The 20,384-nt window shown below is 38.9% G+C and overlaps 1 protein-coding gene across 3 annotated transcripts; it reads right to left on the bottom strand.

Moving 5' to 3' along the window:
• Window positions 1-621: 621 nt before the first annotated feature.
• LOC146626508 (actin-binding LIM protein 1-like) lies at window positions 622-19,688 on the bottom strand. 3 transcript variants are annotated; one of them, XM_085360632.1, is made up of 21 exons: window positions 19,373-19,688; window positions 12,175-12,318; window positions 10,314-10,497; window positions 10,112-10,221; window positions 8,373-8,499; window positions 8,110-8,203; window positions 7,552-7,639; window positions 7,324-7,382; window positions 7,106-7,162; window positions 6,538-6,615; window positions 5,668-5,850; window positions 4,354-4,383; window positions 4,079-4,208; window positions 3,866-3,955; window positions 3,117-3,167; window positions 2,731-2,789; window positions 2,311-2,356; window positions 2,152-2,216; window positions 1,883-1,957; window positions 884-964; window positions 622-735 (listed from the first exon to the last, which is right to left on the bottom strand). In XM_085360632.1, the coding sequence occupies exons 1-21, from the start codon at window positions 19,686-19,688 to the stop codon at window positions 622-624; spliced, it is 2,181 nt and encodes a 726-aa protein (XP_085216758.1). The 3 variants fall into 3 exon arrangements, with proteins under 3 accessions (XP_085216758.1, XP_085216759.1, XP_085216760.1); XM_085360633.1 differs by lacking the exon at window positions 7,106-7,162 and having other exon boundaries at window positions 2,209-2,216; window positions 3,117-3,164; window positions 4,079-4,205; XM_085360634.1 differs by lacking the exons at window positions 2,311-2,356; window positions 3,117-3,167; window positions 3,866-3,955; window positions 4,354-4,383 and adding an exon at window positions 2,402-2,409 and having other exon boundaries at window positions 2,209-2,245; window positions 4,079-4,232; window positions 19,373-19,628.
• Between the last annotated feature and the right edge of the window lie 696 nt (window positions 19,689-20,384).

Raw genomic sequence — 20,384 nt, 5'->3', positions numbered from 1 at the left:
ATCATGAACAGCTGCTCTAGCAGATTCCAAGAATAAAAATATAGAGTTGTTTAATATAAGCAGGGAATCTAGAGGATACACGGCTGCCCGTGGAAACACAAATAAATAAGGTTAAGTTTTGAATATTATAATATTAATTATGCTATTATTCCTTACTCTAACCTATGAACAACTAAAAAAAAAGTGATAAAGGTACAGTGTCCCAGGATAATTGTGAACTGTCCGGTTTTTAGGGAAACATTTCATATTTCTGTGCCAAATAAATTTAGTACAGAAAGTAAGGACATTTGTTTGGTTGATGCTTTGAACAATGCTTCTTGGCAACAAATCTTATGCGGCTGAAAAGCCGGTTTATTCTCCCTTAAATGGTGCTACATTTGTAAGAAAATGTATTTGTAGGTTGAGCAGTCTGTGGGTTGCGCCCATGAAAAAAATTGCCAAATCTTCTCTACCAGTTATTTTGCTATTGAATCTACAAATGCAATTGTTACAAAAAAATTAAAAAGACAAAAGAAGAAAAATCAACCAACCACAAATGTCCTTACTTTTTGTGCTATTTTTTACATCGGAATAAACATACAGGTTCAAAGGAACTCGTGCATCGCATATTCACAGCATGTATTAGAAAAGATCGGCTTTCTTCTTCATGTCATTACGTTTCCAAAGTGGAAGTCTGTCAAATTCTTGAATATCCATTCCAAAGATCTGGAGGAATGATTCTGGGGACAGGTGACGCTGCAAAAAGAAAGCAGGATGAACTAAATGTTTCTGTGCATAAAGCCGCAGAGTAATTCTGTCTGATTATTTCTTAATATAAAGCTCAAACATTACATTTAAGTGAAACTTATAACTATTTTTTTAAAGAAAACCATTTAAGCCACACCTCAAGTCTTGTTCTGTCAACATCCCTGGGAAGCTTCACTCGTCCTCTGTTACTAACTGTGAGCATTTCATATGGATAGATCTTGACAAACAAATAAAAACCATTTGAGAACATTTCATTAATTAAATCTACACAACCTCATCAGGTCTTAAAATTTGGTAAATACAACTTAAGATGAAGAAAAATACATAACAAGTTACAGTTTCATTGTTTAACACAAACTAAGCCAAAGTTCAGAAGCAGTGTGTGAAAAATAACAAGTCCACCCTTACTGCTTCCATAGAAATTTAGTGGGTAAGTATTCGCTTGTTAATTGATCATCAACAAATGTGAGAACTTGTTGCATAAAAGCAGATGTTTTGGCAGCTTGCTGGTCTGAAGCATTCAAGTGTGTTAAATGTTTAAGTTCATGGCTGTACAATTAGAAAACATCTCAGGTTTGCAAAGTTGCATCTGAACAAATCACAAGACACCTGGAACAATGTATTGGGCAGATGAAACCAAAGTGGAGATGTCTGGCAATAATGCACTGGGCCATGTTTGGAGCATTTGTTATGGAGCACTTTATATAAAATCAAATGTGAGGCCATCTGTCCAACAACTAAAGCTTGGGCAAAACTGGGTCCATGCAGCAGGACAGTGATCCCAAGCAAAACCCAAATCACAACAGAAAAAGTCATACTTTATCATTACTTTAAGTTATGTTGCTAAACATGGTGTAATGTGTCATGTTGCTGTTCAGCTGAGGTTGTATTTACATATTTTCAGGACCTGCTATGGAACCAGACGCTATATCCCTCAGCCGTAAAAGGCCGATGTGGTATTGTCATCACACCACCATGTGGGTGCTGTGGTGACCCAAGTTTGTGATTGCAATAACCCGAGAACAAACCAACTTACTTTTTTGGAATCACACCATAGGTGCATCTACTAAAACTCTCATGTGATATAAGTGTGTTAAAAGACAAATTATATAATAAAATAAAATATAATACTTGCATTTGGTTCCAACAAATTAGGCATAGACACTCCTCTCTCCATTTGTGTTAATGGGTACTGATGGTCATAGATGAGCTACAAAATGAAGCAAACACATGCAATTGGAAAATATCATGACCTGATTGAAGACTTGCTGATGATTTCCAGATAAATGCGAGTAAAGCTGAATATATGCATGATTAAAAAGCGGGTTATGTAGAAATATGAGTTAATAAAGATATATTCACACAATGAGTTAGGCCAGTTCTTCAAAAAAATATGCCACAAACCAAACAGGGAACCAGGACTGACTCGAATACCAACTCCATTCGGTTACTGTCACATACCCTGAAGTCTGAAAGAGAGAGAGTAAATCCCAACAAAGTGTAATTAATTTCATTTTAATGGTAGTTAAAATAGTAATTAACCACATCTGTCTACATGGATACCTCTGCATCTGTCGTCATGGTAGTGGGAGAAATCAGCTGGCCGTGGCTTAGAAAACACATGAAAACAAAATTTTCACAATATTAATATAATAACCTTTTCTAAAGTGTTTATTTAGCGCCTACATATATCAAATAGAAAAGCATTAAAAATAAATAAACTGTATTTATATATATATATATATATATATGTGTGTGTGTGCGTGCGTGTGTGTGTGTGTGTGTGTGTGTGCGTGCGTGCGTGTGTGTGTGTGTGTACAAGATTAAATGTTTGTTTGTAGATGTGTCTCATTTAATTTGACTTTAAAACAAAGCTTAATCAAAGTGTGTATCTAATTAATTCAGCAATTAGACGAATGTCATGTACCAGGCTTATGCAAGCTTTCCAAAGTGAGATTTAAGCATTAGTAACGCGTGTCCTACCGGGCTGAGGCTGTTCCGACCGGGCAAAGAGGATGCTGGGGATGTCAAGGAATTTGGATCTGTGTGAAAGCAGACAGATAAGTTCATCACGAGACGATTTACACTTAGACTGGGATCTTTGCCCGAAATAGACCTACTGAGAAAAATTTACCTTCTCCGGTTCTTAGCTCAGCCATTTACTACTAACTATACTGCAAAACTGACTTTAAAATATCTTGTAGTGACTTGAGGTAAAGTTTTATCAAGATCTTAAGGTCTTGATAAAAAGTCGCTTCTTTAGCTTAACTTACAAAGATACAAATGCATACTTTTAAACAACACAACTGAAACTTAAATGTAATTTTGAGTGATTCAAGCATAACTTATACCAGGTTTAAATACTGTACCTTGCTGTTTATAAATCGGGGCCCTCCTGTACACGTTGAAGCTTTCGTCTGCTGTCAGAAAAGAATGCAGTATTAGCAGATGCTTCATTTTTTTCACTACTGCACAGTGGAAACATTAGATTAGTATGAATGTATGTCTCTGGAAGGTGGCTGTCAAACTATTCCACTTTTATTCTCAGTGTTTTAAACAGTTAGTATTAACACTAGCGTCTTGCTTGAAATTGAAAACATCAACCCTCAAAATCAGGAAGCATTTCAAGCAATGAAAAATGCAAAAATGGTTTCCTTAAGGCAGTTAGTTTGTAATCTACCACAACAAAAACACAGACCAGTGATGACTGATCAAAGCTCGGCAGATCTCGTTCGCACACGATAAACTTCACTCAAAGGCACAACGCTGCTATAAATAACCACAGCTGCACAGGAAGTTGTGTGTGAAGTTGTAAAGAGACTGAAATATTTATTTATCGAATCAATCAAAGCCATTTTAAAATAATTAAACCAGGCAGAATTTAAGTTCTGAATTTTGACCACTAGGTGGCACAGTGTTTCAAAGAATAAAGTGAACCATGCGTGCTAGTTCCAAATAGTTTGTTGGTATTATTTTTGTGTTTCAGACTTCATCCAAATGAAATCCAGTGCTGCGTTCACCATTAAATAATTTGGGTTAATAAGGAATACAAAATGCAATTTAACACACTAATAGAGGAGAAGACTTAAAGAGGGTGGCACAGAAGCAGGGGTCTTACCTTTGCTTTGAGAGGGAAAGGTGTGATATAAAAGAGAAGGAGGGGAAGTGCCAGTGTTGCCACAGAATAAAGAGGAAGAAAGCGGGAACCCTTTGGATTTCGGGAAGTGCAGACAGAAGGAGTTGTGGTGGTAAAACAGAGAACAGCTGAACATGGGATGCATTTCATATCTTTAAACAAGAGTGTTGGTATGCTTCTTTTGTGTTATCTCACCTGGTCGGTGGAAGTGTTGTGGTGATCTGGACGAAGTTGGAGTGTAGCTATGGCGATGATACATTGTATGAAGTCCGAAAGGCCCTTGGCTTTTAGATTTGGGTACACGTGTTCTTATTTCAAAACTCTCCTGAGAAGAGGAAAACAAAGCCAGCTGAAACTCCACGTGAAAATAAATCGATTTAAAGGGAAGACTGGCTCACACTGTATGATACCAGATTTCATGGTATTTCTGTGCGTCTGTTGTAAGTAAAGTTAATAAAAGTGTGTTTTACCTCTGTGGGTTCAGTTTTGATTTCTGGTGACTAAATCAGACAAAGAAAAGAAGCAAAATCAGCACATTCACTGAATCGCGTAGTTAATTCGAAGGTAACACAGCATATGGGTGATTCCATCCCAAATTAGAAAGTTTATACGTTTTCTCCATGTGTTTTATCTTCATTTGTCAGTCTTAGAGGCAATGCTTGACAATGAAAATCTAAAAAACTATAAAAAAAATCAAATCCTGAATCCCTTTTAAAACGACTCAGGATCTGTAATTTGGGACAGATACATCTCAAAATATCTGAGTATTGGTTTATTAAAATACGAATTTTTTCATTTTTAGACTAAGAATTTCATGTTAACAAGTAATCTGTGTTTTATTTTTGCATGACTATGAAATCTGAATGTTTAGAAATACTCACTAATTGTCTTTTGCAATGTCAAGGTTGTTTATTTTAACTAGTGCGCACTCTCAAATATGGGACTTGACAGGGCTTCTTCAATTGTTTTCATATTTTAATTAGTCCGTATGAAGACATTTTTCGATGTATATGTCCCAACTACAGATTCTGGTTCATTGTGATGGCAAGTGAGACCAGTGAAAATTTGAGGCTTGTATCTTTAATAGCTTTCGAGAGATTCATGTTCAAACATTGACTCAGATTTCAATGTGAGATAAACACATGAAAGTGGATTGATGGACCATTTTAATGTAAAAATGTAAACTTGAAGCACTCTTGCTTCAAAGCACACTCTAAGGGACAATTCACAAAAATATACATGCTTTTTCTTCTGGTCTGTGGCGCTATTTATCCATCTCGACTGTTCTGATGTTAGCTGCCAAGTTTTGGCTTCTTTTGAATACAACTGAACTAAATGGCAAGAACCAAAAAACATGTTGGAAAACCTCAGCATCGGTGCTTCCACTGATCTAATTTTAAGCAGTTTAATGTAGGAACTCTGACTCCACCTACCAAACTAAAGGAAGCATGCAGTTACCTCACATTACAGCTAAGCTCAGAGAGACGTCATTACTGCTGCCACTGTCATGAGCATCCACCTCCCTGCACAGCATGCTTCCTTCAAGACAGTGAAACAGACTAAATAGATAAATAGCTCCACATTCCACAATAATGACATGCATATTTCATTTTAGGGTGATCTGTCCCTCTAAAGAATTGTTTTTACAATAGATGTTTTTATTTTCTTGGCCAAATACAACTAAACACAAGAATGAGGAAAAACAAGTAGTTGGTTAGACTCCTAAATAAAATAAACACACAAACATGTCACTCGACACAAGTTGGAGCGTTGGATGTAATTACCTCTGCAGGACTTTTTTGGACTCTTTGGCTGTGTTGTGTGTTTCCTTTCTCATCCAAAGTGGAGGGGTGGTCATTCACAGACTTATAAGATATCATATCAGGATACTCAATATCATATATAGCCTTGACTCTGGGAATTGCTGCTAAGTCTCTGTAATCAATGATTTCATTATCTACTTTGGCCTGGGAGCAGGACAGGGAGGAAAGGAGAGAAGAGGATGCACAAGGAGCAGACACAACAGATTAGGTCTTATGAAAGGTCAAAGGTGTCTTATTACATCATTTCAGGGAGGAATTAAACTTTAATCCCGCGATTTAGGCACATGAGGTGAGCGGATTCCATTAGTCTAGAATAAAATCCAATGTTTTTGTTTTAACATGCAAAATGATTTCCAGGCTTTTGTGCACAGCAGAGGTAGTTTTCTTATATTCTGAAGTGTTTTGGTGGGAGTAAAGTTTATTTCATTTCTGTGGGTGATAAAAAGCTGGGTGGAGGAAACGAATTACACCGAAAGCACCAGTTTTTGTGATCAAAGTCGGTCTGAATGCATTCGAACCCTGATTTTCTCAGTAAATTTATGGATGCATTGACATTCTTTATCATTCAGCCACAACTAAAATCACATTTTGCCTAACAAGCACCAAGAAACTAGTTCCAATCAGTCAAGGTACCACTTGTTGAATTATGTTACTGATTTTAATGTTCTATTTCCCTAAGTGTTCCTCCACATTTCACATCAATATGAATTTTTTTGCAAGGGGGAAACTCCGTCCGTGCGACTCCCCTGTATAAATAAAGGATAGGTCAAACACAGATCAACCCACGGGGAATCACACACCATAGACGCAAATGCTGGCCTGTGAACTTACACAGATGGTTCGACCTGGGCTGCCAGGAGTGCATGAGCCCGGCCTGGAACAGGAGCTTTCAGATGATGATCTAGTTTGCTGAGAATGGGAGAGAAAAAAATCAAGCAACAGAAAGAGCTACCTTGGAAACGGTACTCTTTTTTTGCTGTTGATTGTGGCCTTTCACATGGCTTTACATCCACGCACACACAAGCGTTATTTTCAGGAATGCAATCCATGGCACACTCAGTGTACAATAGAGGCACTTAACTAAGTAATGTGATTATTTAAGAGATTTCCAGCCAATTTCAATGTGGTTGGTGGCAAAAAAAAGTGTGAAGGCGAGCATGCAACACTGCCAACAAAGTTCATTCAGAAGCAGTAGCTTATTAAAGGTCCTGCTAATCATTGTGCAATGTAAACAAATCTAATGTAGACTGTGAATCAGATGAAACAAGCTCTGATTTGACCAGCCAGGTGAGCAAAGTGTCTGTCATATTGAATTGTGAAACAAGCACGTGTGGTTAATCTCGAAGCACGAGATCGCAGCCTGCTCACTGCAAACCGCAGACCTGCTCGCAGTATTAACCTTCAGTTCATGTTGAGGGAAAAAGAAATCAAGACAGGGCGTTTTAGGTCTCCCGACCTGGGGAGGAATACATCTCGTAAAGAAATCACCTTTTACAGCTGCAGTAAGTCTTTGCTCTGTGAGTTTGTAAAATCACTTATATTTGTTTTAGAAAATGATAGTAAGAATCCTCAAACTGCCTCTAACATGTTTAACAATGAGTAAAAAAAAAACCTTACCCTGTAGCTGTCCTCCATTCTGCTGGTTTCTCTGCAATCTGGGTGCCAAATTACTGATCCTGTGAAAGAAGAGACAATTGATTTTTGCAACTTTTACCAAAATGAGAAGACTTTTACCGTTTTTAACCAACAGGACCGTTCTTATGCATTCATCAATGACCAAAAATGCTTCTTGGTCTCGAATAGACAGGCCGTTTATTTAAAGAGAGGCTACGATCTCAAACTGACCTTGCACATACATTTCTTCTCCTTCTGTGAACATCCTGTCGCATTGGCTGCATCTTGCACAGCTGGGGTGATAATGTCTGTCCCCAGCCTAAGTCAGATAATGAGGAAGACAAAAGTGGCTCACAGACTGCGTATGTGCAGGAGCTGCATGAAATGAACAGCTGCAGAAATCACATTGCAGTTCACCAGGTTACGTCTGCCCAGCAGTGTAGTTGGACCGCTGACTAAATGAGGTGTTAACAGCCTAGAGTGTGGTCGTTAGAGTGGGAGGACACTTGTTAGGAGTGGGAAATGATAATAGCCATTAAATAGACAGATAACATTCAAAACAGGTGATTAGACCTTTTTAGGAACAGAAGAAGTGGCGGCACACGCGACGCTCCAGGGAAAGAAGTTGCATGAACACTCAGCAAAATTAAAGACAGGCAGCTACGGACTACAAAGAGGAATTTAACAGATTTAAATCTCTGAAGGGCTTCTGAGACTAATGTTTGTAATAAAATGTACTGCAACAGAAAAAGAAACAAAGACTCTTCGCTGAAAGCCGACCTCTCTTACCTCTAAGAGTTTTCCAGTTATAAACTTCTGACATGCTTCACATTTTACCCCAAACTGAATCTGGTAGTCTCTCTCACAGTAGGGAACTCCATCCCTGAAAGATGCACATGACATACTCTTACCCAGCAGTACATGTGGAACTTTTATATCATCATTTTAGCAGCATTCATCATATCATACTCAATTTAGAAATAAAAGATTAAGGAAGCGGAAGACAAAGCATATTGAATGAGTGAGTACATGAATGAGACATTTATATTTACTTGCTGATATATTCTCCGCTCAACGCTTTCCTGCAGGTTTTACACTTGAAGCAGCCTAGGTGCCACTGGCCTCCGAGGGCTAATAGAGCCTGTCCATTCTTGATGTCTCTCCCACAGCCAGTGCAGTCTGAAAACACAACATATATGTTTATACTCAGTGGTCACTTAGAAGGCAGCTGCTCAACTTATTAGACATGCTCAGCTGCTCATTAATGAAAATATCTAATCAGCCAATCACATGACATTTAGCCATGTAGACCTTGGTGAAGACACCCTGCTGAGGTTCAAACCAAGCATCACAGTGAGGAAAGGGTATTTCAGAAACTGTTGATCTGCTAGGATTTTACCACACAACCATCTCTGGGGTTTACAGAGAATGATCTGAATAAGAGAAAACATCCAGAGAGCAGCAGTTCTCTGGATGAAAAATGGCCTTGTTGATGCCAGAGGTCAAAGGGGAATGGCTGGACTGCTTGGCGCTTATAGGAAGGCAACTGTACCTAAAATAATAACTCATTCATTTATATTTGGTATGCTAAAAATAAATACAATGACAATGATGAAAAGTAAGAACAATACCAAAAAAACCAATGTTGGGTCAAAATCCAGAAACTATAAATGTGTGTTAAGATGAGCTTTAAAGAAATGTATTCCATAAACTAGGGGAGGCAACAGAGAATGCCCTGTCCCCTCTGAGCTTCCATTTTTGGGCACCTTAGTGCTGAGTAATGTTTAAACACCACAGGTTACATGAGTGTTGTTGCTGACCATGGCCATCCCTTCAAGACCTGACTCTACCCATCTTCTGACGGCTGCTTCCAGCAGGAAACACATCAGAGCTCTTATCATTTCACCTGGTTTCTTGAACATGGACAGTAAGTTCACTGTAGTAAAATGACCACAGTCGCTGGCTCTCAATCCAATAGAGCACCTTTGGGATGGAACTGGAAATTCAGATCATGGCTGTGCAGTCTATAAATCTGCAGCAACTGTGTGATGCTCTCATGTCAATATGGACCAACATCTCTGAGGAAAGTTTCCAGCAGCTTGATGAATCTCTGCCATGAGAAAAGCACCTTTCCGCACACTCCTGCGGAGAGATCCTCTTAGTCCAGAGGCTTTGTGAGTCCAAATCCCCGATTTATCCCCCATTTATCTATAATCAGTACACAGACGAGGTCAAGCAGAGGTAAAGAGTTACGTTTTACTGTATCTCTTGCTTCATACTGGCAGGTTCACAATAGGATGACTGGATTCATGAAGGAAAGTCAACTTAAAGGGTTGTAAAGAAATCCACAACAGCTGCAGGCGGGTATTAGACTGGATTTAGTGACACTGTGTAGCCGTCATAGTGATAAGAAAGGTGACATTACCCAGACACAGAAAAGGCTTACAATTGATGATTGATTTCTTTCCCCCTCTTACATGCAGATTTCATGAATGATCCCAAATACTTTTGTTATCCAATTCGTTCTACACAAGCACAGGAGAGTCTGATGTGCTACCTGCAAAAAAGTGAAGACTTAAACTTCCTGTTTGCTAACAGATGTTGACCTTGAATGACTCTTGAAGACAGGATAGACTAAATACACAAGCAGCTGGCAGAAGACCCACAGCTGGCCAGTGTTCAATGTATAATCCACTGTCTTATTAAAACTACAAGGGATCAAAACCTTTGATATATTTTTTAAATATTTTGATATGAACACTGCTTAGAGAGTATGCAGGAATGCTCTTACTGCTGGAATAGCTGGTGGCGTTTGGAGACGGCGACACAGGTTCCATACAGCGCTGGCAGAGGCAGTCTCTTCCAATGAAGGTGACACAATTCCCAGCAGGAAAAGGCTGTCTGAGAATCAAAGTAAGAGACACACTTATACCACAGATTTGTAAGACATGTATGTAGAACTAAAACCTCCCAAACATATTTTTTAAGATTACTTGCAAATGGCGCAAACAAAGCAGGCTGGGTGGTAGGTCTTCCCCAACACCGTAACCACCTCTCCCTCCACAAATTCTCCACAGCTGTTGCAAGCTGTGCCATGACGTCGCTGGAAGTCCAGCGGGCAGAGGTAGTCCCCATTCCTCATGAAGAAGCCACTCTGAGCTAAATCACAGCCACACACTGCACAGAGACACATTCAGAGAAAGATCTGATCAATATTACAATGTTTTATATCAAGACTGTTACAAGTTAGTGATGTAAAAGCTAGTGATAACACCAAAGAGGATTATTACCAGCTCTATTTAGAGACTTTGCCTGACCCATTTATCTTTAAGTCATTGCAGACATCTTTTTCATCAAAACCCATCAAACCTTTGACCCCAAAGTGGCCACTTTAAGTTGGTCTAAAAAGTAATATTTCTTACTTTTCCCTTTGTCTTTGTGCATTTGTTTACTCTGTTGCCCTTTAGTTTAGTTTTCAGACCATAGCTAACGTAAAGTGTCACCTTCACTCTTGATGTTGTCACAGTAGGAAGTTAATAAAGCATCGGCTATTTCTGCTCCCTGACCCTCTGATTTTTAAGGCTTCCTGAAACATTTCTGTGGTTTTGAGCATTACACACAATGTAAACATTGTGCGTGTGTACTGATCAGCTTCGTGCCAGTTTACAGGCGATATATAGAGTTGTCTGTCTGCTTGTTATTAGTTATTTGATACTGCAGCATCCAACCTGTCCTGCTGCGCCTGCCACAACAGAATGCACACAATGCCAAGGACAGATTTGTGCTGCTCTATTCCTGTCCGCCTGCTACTCTCTAACAATGTAAACAAGTTCCAAATTATGCTATTTTGAATTCAACCATCTTTGAACATGTCCCTGCTTCCATGTTCAAAGCAGGAGATTTTTTTTAATCAATAGAAACTTTGTGCAAATTTCTTTAAATTTGCACAAAAATAATGACAGTCCTCCACAAAATATCAACAGCCCTAATTCACTGCATTTTAACAAGGATATTATATTTTACTGGCACCAAGTTGGCGAAAGCTTAACACTGTCCTTGGCCACATAAACAGCTGAAAAATAAATCACACATCTTATACAATCAAATGCTAAACACAACACATCTGATATGACACAAGATTTACTGTAACATAAATATTAACATTCATGTGAAACTACTGGGATAGCTGCTGACCAGAGTTACTACCTCTTTGGCTCACTGCAATATTTTTTCCTGACATTTGAATTTTTGTATGAGATATGTTTACGAAATGAGGTAGTGGTATGATTTTGCAAGCAACAGACTCAAAAAAGACTGACTGAAGAACAATAACAGTAACAGTGTGTGGTTACTTTACTTTAAAATGTCCTGTATTTTAACAGCAATGTGTTGCAGTGTAACACTGATAGACACATTTCTGACAGTCAGACATTGATTCATTCGCCCTGCTCTCTCCGTACTGCAAGCTTCTCTTCTCTGAAAGTCTCTTTGTTTCCCCTGCGCTGTAAACATCGTCACAATGACATGAAAGGACAACAACACTAGAAGCTTGTCAGAGCTTATTAGTGGGGACAATTGCTTGCAGAGGAAGCACTGCATGTTTTCCACGAAGCAGAGTAACACCACTGATTGGCCATTTGACAACCCAGGTGGTTCTCACAATAGACTGCTGAATTACTGGCCTGTTGTCCTCAGGAAAATTGCATCACTGTCTGGTTAGACAAAGCCAGACTGAAATGGAAATGACAATCAGGAACATTGTTATAAACAGATTCCTCTTTCAGCCTAAAACTCGAGTGCTGCGTTACCAGGACAGTAATACCAGTGCAGTGGTGTCCTTCCATCAACACTCACCTTTGCATGTAAAGCAGTTTATGTGGAAGTAGCTGCTCTGAACACGCAGCACCTCTCCTCTGCATGACTCCCCACACCTGAAGCAGCAGATGACGTTCTTCCCTGCTGGAGGGCAGGGGTGGCAGCTATCCTGGGTGTGTAGTACTACATGAACACAAGATATAAATAAATTAGTTAAGTATTGATCAGTCGATTAACTGCTATAGTTTTGCTGCTTTACACTGCTCTTTTTTGTCTATTGTATGCAACAGAGTTGTGCATTGCAGAGTCTTCCATAATTATTTGCAAACTAATATTCGCAACATCATGTTGGTAGAGGAAACTTCCACAGACACAAAAGTCTGTGAACATGTTTAGCAACATAGCATGTTCACATTTGCTAATAAGTGCTTAAGACGAGATGAGGACTGGCCATTTTTTTTGCAGGTGTTTTAAAAAGTAATTGGACGAACTAAAATTTTGACCTGTTGATCCAGAATTCATCCTGTGGGAACCATGAATGTCCTCAGATAATTTAAGGCAACTTGCCCAGTACTTGTTAGGACGGTGTACACCAGTGGTTCTCAGAACACTAGTTTAAATGCTCCCATTTATGATCATGTCTTTTTTTTTTTATCAACCATTAGCAACATAACAAAACTGAGTTCAATTTTAGGGAAATAAAGAGTATCATTAAAGGACTTACTTATTTTCTCACAGGTTTCACTCTATTTTCCCACTCTATTTGTCTAGAACCAGTTGGTTAAACCTAATTCCCTGGAGCCATGCAAACCAGTGAGGTTAAAACACAAAATGTGTCGCTGTGCCCCTCATATGTACACAAATGTACACGCCCACAGTGCCATTACATGACAATCAACATTACTTCATTTTCTAATACAAGTCACTGTAAAGCAATCATCTCTGTCATCATCGTTTTTCATCCATAGGAGGAATTTATCCTGCTCTGCCTAAACAGCTCATAACGTTAATCCTGTCAGCCAGTCAGTTCAGCTTTTACATAACTGAGATAAACATACAACCCAAATCTGAAAGGTTCGGACTCTGTGTAGTATGTAAAACCTGTATTTTATTCACATTAGAACAAAGAAAAATATCAGATGTTTGAACTAAAATATTGCACTATTTCATGAAAGGTATAATATGCATTTTGAATACAATGGTAGCAACATTTTAAAAAGTTGGTACTAAAAAGAAAAGGCTGTAAGAACATTTCTCGACAAAGTATTTAACATGACTGGGTTAAAAGAGCTTCTTAGAGTGGCAGAGCTAATATTCCTCACATAAAATTGTGCACATTTTAAATATTTCATCATATACGTTACACAGCATCATCAAAGACTTTCAAAAATTTGGAGAAATCTCTGTGCGCACGGGACAAAGCTGGAAAGTATTTGTTTGCTCATGATCTTCAGACACTCAAGCAGCACTGCACTAAAAACAGTCATGATTTTGTTGTGGAAATCACTGCATGGGCTCAGGAACACTTCCAGAAATCACTGTCTGTAAACACAGTCCACTGTGCCATCCACAAATGTAGGCTAAAGGGTGTATTATCCAAAAGCCATTTATGAATATGATCCAAAAAGCTGCCTTCTGAGGGAAATCTAATGTAAAATGAACTGAGGCAAAGCAGAAAACTGTTTTGTGGTCTGATAGATCAAAATTTGTTCTTGGAAAAGTTCTTCTTGGAAGAACACCAAGCAGGGGACCATCCAGACGACGTCTTTTTTAGGGACGGCTTTGCATATTTCAGCAAGACAAAGTTAAACATCTATTACAACAACATGGCTTCATACCACCCTATGTGCAGTCTAGGACTGCGTGGTCTGGACTGCATTTGGCACCACATGAAACAAAAAATACAATAAAGAAGACCCGGCACTGTTGAGCATCTAGAATCCTGTATCGGACAAGAATGGGGCAACGTTACTCCCCCACCCCCTGCCACAACTTTTGTTGTAGATATTTTGCTGCCATCAAATTCAACATGAGCTAATATTTTTCTTAAATCAGTACATTTTTTCAGTTTAAACATTTAATATGTTTCTAGGTCCTATTGTGGATAAAATATGGATTTAAGAGACTTGCAGAATCATTGCATTCTCTTTTTATTTACAAGAGAATATTTACTTTTTACACAGCATCCCAGCTTTTTCAGAACTGGGTACATGTGCACTATGTTTTGGCTTAATTACACATCCACAGACTTTGAATACAGGCTGGCCAGGTGGATATTACCCCACAAAAGTCAGACAACATCACAAAACTTTTTTTCCCCCATGGAAACATAAAAATTTTAATGTTACAACACTTTTAGTAGGTATAATGTACAAGAGCAGTGGCCCTTGTGCAAAGTTTTGTCTTATATCTTACTAAAACTCTTAAGATAATTTCTCTTTCTGTATCTTTCTGAATGGCAGCACCAGCGTGCCTGTACAATCTAATCACAGCCTCTTGAAACGTCCTTAATGTGATTATCTAAGGAGAGGGAGGAAAGAATGTGTTGTGTCGAGAGCAGTCTGTCATCCAGTAATCGGACACTCTGCATACAAAGAGATAGACACATGAATTTCATTTTTCATATACTGCTGGCAACCAAAAAGTCAACAGTGCTCCATAATACACACACATACACACTCTTATTAAATTCACTAACTGGAAATCTGTCTCAGATACTATTAGTCACACTAATTTCAATGAGCTGGGTCTAAACTTATTTGATTCAAACAGAAAGATTTGTGCAGACTTGAAGGTGAAATGTTTTTTGCACGGGCTTGTGAATGTTACTGAAGTGAGTCAAGCACCGCTGGTATGTGGCTCCGATCTGCCCCGCACCAGGAGAGATTTCTTACTATGGCAACAAGCGACATTTAGGGACCATATTTCAAAGGCTCATTGTACAGACACTATGGTTAAATGTACATTATTTAGCACAACAGTTATGAAAAAGCCTATCAATCAAAAATCTATCCCAATGTTATGGAACAAAACTGAACATAAAAATCTGGAGTGTTAGAGCAGATGGGATGATCCTAGTTGGAATGTAGCCCATCAATTAGGGCATAGGACAGTAACAACTATTGAAACAGGTCTTTGTCCTAGAGCGCCTCAGACATTTGTTAATGACAGAGATGTTCTGCCAGCACGAATTCATGCAATTCACTTGTCTTGAAGTCAGAAATACTTTAAGTTTTGTTCTTGCTGGAAACTAGATGATGGATATATTCAGGTCTAGCTGTACTATTCTGCACTGTGTGGTGTCATCCTGCACTGAAGTATATGCACCCTTTGTGTGCTTTTAATTGTCTTTTTTTAAATGGTAAAACTAAAAAATGATTGAAGCCCTCAGATGGAAAGCTTTTTAATGCCCTCCCACACTTTCTTGATCTCTTCCAGAATCTGAAGCTGATATGTGATATGTGTCAAGTATTAGCAAACGGTAGATTTAGAAAGACAGCAAATGGAGAGAAACCCGAGCCGAACAGCTAATCGCACACAGCCCAGCTATGAAAATCTGTATCTGTGTGTGTGTGTGTGTGTGTGTGTGTGTGTGTGTGTGTGTGTGTGTGTGTGTGTGTGTGAGAGAGGAGTATGGGAGCATCTATTTTTGGTATGCTTAGTTTTTATGTACGTAGGGGGAAGTAAAATGGCATCAGAAGATTTAAACTTCAGTGGTTCTTAGAACTCTATTGTCAAACAAATACATTTCCAAATCAGCTTCGGGACTTCATCCGAGTAACCTTAATGCCTGACTTTGAATTTGTTTTTTAATAACATATAATTTGCACAATAATAAATAATGTGCAAAGGTCTCATTGCCTATCATTTCATCACCGCTCATCACTTTACAAGGAGTCAAACTTTCTTATCATATTTTAAGGTGGTCTTGAACGATAGCTCTCCAGGCTTTTTGAAGCTCTTTCAAAGTTTTCCTTTGGACATTGGTTCATTTGTCATTTAAAACTGACCTATGTAACATTGAAAATTCTTTAGCCGAATCTGTGAAAAATGCCAAAGGTAACACAGTTTGACAGGCATAAAGTAGTATTTTTGTATCAGTAAGGTGTCTTGATGCTCAATCATCCAGGTAAGAAATTCCCCAAAAGTTGATCCTTGAATAATGATCAAGGAAATGACCTCCCAGCCCACTGTTCCTTCAGTGGTGCTAGTTTCAGTCATTAATGTACTGTTTATAAGATTGAGGAAACTTGCAGTCAGCTGAGACTGAAGAAGTCACTTGGATGAGTTACGAAACGTTTCTCCCACTGAAAACACAACGTCCACATGGACAGAATTAACTTTTGGCGATATCAGGAAGGTGGTTCCCAAAGAGCTGTTAGCTGGAAATTTGGCATATCAATGTGACCTTAAAAAACATGAGGAAACTGGATAAGTGGAGGACAAAAGAAGATGTTGCAGGCCTAAAACATTATCTAAAAAGTATCTGACAACAGCTCTGATGAAGTGATGAGTCCAAATTAGAGAATTCTGATAATAAAACAGTGTACAACAGCGAGTGTCTCCAGACAGCTGTAAAACCAGTGGTGGTGGAGATCTTATGAAAATTAATGGAATTATGAATACTGATAAGTAACATCAGATTTTGATCTACCTTCTAATACCATTTGGAAAGCCTCTGAGTGGCAACTGCCTCATTTTTAAGCGTGGAAACGATCCCAAACACACTGCCAACAGTAAAAGCATACAGTACTTGGATAGAAAAACACACGGTGGCCTCCCCAGAGCCCAGACCTCAACATTATTGAAGCAGTGTGGGATCATCTTTAAAGAGCAGTAAAATAGGAAAGCCTACAAAGAGCCAAAAAAGAGCTTTGAAAGTCCTTCAAGAAGCCTGGAGAAACTTTCCTGAAGACTACTTAGATAAATTACGAGAAAACTTGCTTAACAGAGTTCAGGCTGTGTTAAATAATAAAGGTGATTATACCAGGCAATGACTTTCAAGTTCATTAGAATTGTACAAAATCTGTTTTTGCCTTAGCTCAGAGATCTACTTAAGTGACACGTTACTAAACCTAAATAAAACTGTGATGCAGGGAATATTTACATTTCTAATCTGGATTTTTAAGGCTGTTTTTTCATATTCACAGATATTGTAATGTACTACAAATCAAAGTCTTGCAGTGTATTGTGATGCCATCATTATCTTGGGCAGACAGATTTAAAAGCACCCTACCTGCGCTCTACAGAGGCTGTATTAAAGCACTCAGGCTGTGATTCCAACACTACAAAGATGTAAAATCAGTGTAACCCTTCAAATTACTTCAGGTTCAGTAGGAGCAAAGTAGCAATGGGAATTTCTAGAGTAGAGAGCACCATGTGTGAGAATATTATACAAATAACCGCTCATTTAGTTGAATGTCTTTAAATTATTTATAGATGTTTCTTGTTGCTGCTGTGGAAGACAGAATACCCTCACTCTGATAAGAGTCACCTCCACATTTTAGTCACATCTGAGTGCTCCTTGTTGCTGCACAGTGGGCTAATCGCTGCTTAATTCAGAGGTATTTCTGAAATCACATGCTGTTCTTTCCCAACTATGTTCTACTTTTATTGTAACAGTTGTACTTGCACTTTTCACCGTACACTTTTACACATGCACAGTGTCAATCTAGCATAGATGTAGGTGTTCAGTGATAAATTTATCTGAAATGAAAACGTCACATTTCTCATTTTTACTACCAGAACCAAAAGTGTCATCCGGATCCAACTTTGACTCAACACAAATAACATCTCATAAATATAAAAAGACAACCAAAAATATACACAAGGAGACATTTTTCCTTTCTTTGTTACCTATACACAAACACAAACACACGTGAAAATGTCTACCTTTCTGTTTCATGGTTTCTGTTCTTCTGCGCTGAAGTTCACGGCGTGAGTGAGGAGAGGCACTAACTGGACTGCTGGTCCAAGAGAAAGGGGTGGTTCCACAACACAAAGGCCAGGGGTGTGTGTTTGTGTGTGTGTGGTGTGTGTGTGTCAATGACAGAGGACAGCAGGACTGCCATTAAATTCTCTTGTGCTTCTAATCTATGACCTCATCCATTCCGAGGGGGAGAGTATGTGAATGTGAGCTCACTGCAACGATGTAATTGTTTCTCTGAAATATAACGCTGCTGCACTTGTGTGTTATTCTGAAGTATTAGTGTTGGGGTTTTCTTTTAGAGGGAAAAACATACAAACTTTTCTATGTCGGCATTACATAAATGATGATCATATATCAGGATTACTTGATTGTTTTCGAAAAACAATCACACTGGTGCAGCAGCTGGGACTGTCAGATCATTCTGGGACTGAACGTTCCTGGGGGATCTCTGCATGCCTGTTTGGCTAATAGTTTATTTTAAATTGGCTCTTGTGTTCAGAAAAGTGCATTTTTGGCACCAAACTCTTATTTTGCTTTTGCGCTTCACTGCAAAAGCCATGCCTCATTGTCCATTTGCACTGTGAAGCAATGTCCAAATAATTTTGCAGCATTTGTCTGAAACCGAGCAGAGAGCATCGTCCTGTGTACTTCAAAAGTTATCCTGCTTCTTCTGTCAGCAGATACATCATCAATAAACACTGATCACCTCGTTCCACTGCCCAGATTTTGTTTCCAGAACTGTTCAAAGTCTGTTTGATGTTTTCTGGCAAAGGCTCCAGATGTTTAACCTTTTCTAAAACCAACTAATAATTCTGTCATTATACACTTTAGCTGTCTTCTGTGATGTTTCAGGACTTTCTTGTGTTGCTCAATAAACTTCAGCTTCAAGATGTGCACAGCAAGGGTTGTGCAGACTTATGATGACTGAAACTGTGATGCATGCAGTCATCATGAGTGCATGTAGACCTCAACCCTATGGACAATTTGTGAACTACGCTTAAAAGCCGTGTCTGTGCCAAGAAACCAATTGATTTAACTCTACCTATTCTATCAGTCAAATATTCAGCCAGAATTGTGTCAGAAGTTTGTTGATGGATACCAAAAGCATCTGATCCAAGGTACAACTTGCTAAGGGACATTTAACTAAATATTAGTTAGGGGTTTATGTCTGTATCTATAATTTTGACCCAGTATGGATTAGAGAAAACGTTATACCACTTTATAAACTTGAGGGAAATATCAAGCAGCAGCTCATTTTTCAAAAGATACGACCAATAGCTAACACCTAATGAAGTAACGAGTCATTACCTGACAGCTCTGCAGGTATACCTGCCAGCTTTTCACACAGAATGTAGTCGTTAGGGTTGAGGAACGGTAGCTGCTCCATTATGGACTGCTTTGGAATCAAGTAGAGAACCTCTGCGAGTTGACCGTCTTCAATTATTGACATGCGCCTGACGGAGTTCTTCCCCTTCACCCGGTCCAGAACTATCATGTCGTTGCTGTGGCTGGAGCCGCAGATCTTGCCCAGGTTGCTGAGGTTGAGAAGGCTTGACACGCTCATGTTGTCGAGACTTTCAGCCAAACAGTTCAGGCTGAAGACCGACTGCTGGTTAGAAACCATAAAGCAAACTTGAAGAGGTCAAGCCCTTGTGTGGAATGTCAGGTATTAAATCGACTTTGTGAGTCAGCGTTAGTGTGTGTTGTCCATCAGGCAGTCGCAGACTAACTCCCACCGCACACCCCTTAAGAAGCTTAGGTGAGGTGTATTTTTAGGGTTGATCCTCACAGTAATAGAGGATCTCAGCTCTTGGAAGTCTCTTTCAAGTAACCTCCGTTACTAAAACCTCAGTTTTAGTAACACTGACTTCACACAAGTATGTCAGCATTCGAATCTTACTTTTCTACTCAATTGGGGCAGTTTTTTAAGAAGATTATGAGCTGTATGCCCGTATTTGAAGCTTTGAAAAAAAGGGCCATCCATATCTGTACAAGTCAGTCTGTTTGATGGTTGGACGGATTATGGCTGAACTAAAGGACAGCTGGACACAGACACACATGTACATGTAAATGATATTCACTAACCTTATAACACCGTTTAACCCACCTTACTCATGCTGTCTCAGCTTTGCTATAATCTAACCAGCAGATGAATGAAGCACAACACAAGTGACTGAACAGTAAATGTGACACAGCAGATCCAGAACAGTACGATTGTTACATCATCTGCAGGATTGTTTTTCTTATCAAAAGAGAAGAAAATGCAGCTTATTTTATTTATTGTTATTATAACTGATTTAACCTGGTTACAGCTGCACAG

This window comes from Diplotaxodon limnothrissa, linkage group LG8, assembly GCF_057381915.1.
Source record: "Diplotaxodon limnothrissa isolate DT_005_m linkage group LG8, D_limnothrissa_male_GT1.1, whole genome shotgun sequence".
NCBI lineage: Eukaryota > Metazoa > Chordata > Actinopteri > Cichliformes > Cichlidae > Diplotaxodon > Diplotaxodon limnothrissa.
The sequence above is the reverse complement of the archived record's forward strand: the minus strand, read 5'-3'. Positions and strand labels throughout refer to the sequence as shown.

What these genes read in the sequence shown, in the direction of transcription:
- LOC146626508 (XM_085360632.1), bottom strand. Translation starts at nt 19,688, where the DNA reads ATGGTTTCTAACCAGCAGTCGGTCTTCAGCCTGAACTGTTTGGCTGAA. An exon ending in TAACTGGAAAACTCTTAGAG is followed by an intron (nt 7,640 to 8,109) that starts GTAAGAGAGGTC and finishes TATCTGACTTAG; the next exon opens with GCTGGGGACAGACATTATCA. An exon ending in AGAAGAAATGTATGTGCAAG is followed by an intron (nt 7,383 to 7,551) that starts GTCAGTTTGAGA and finishes CTTCTTTCACAG; the next exon opens with GATCAGTAATTTGGCACCCA.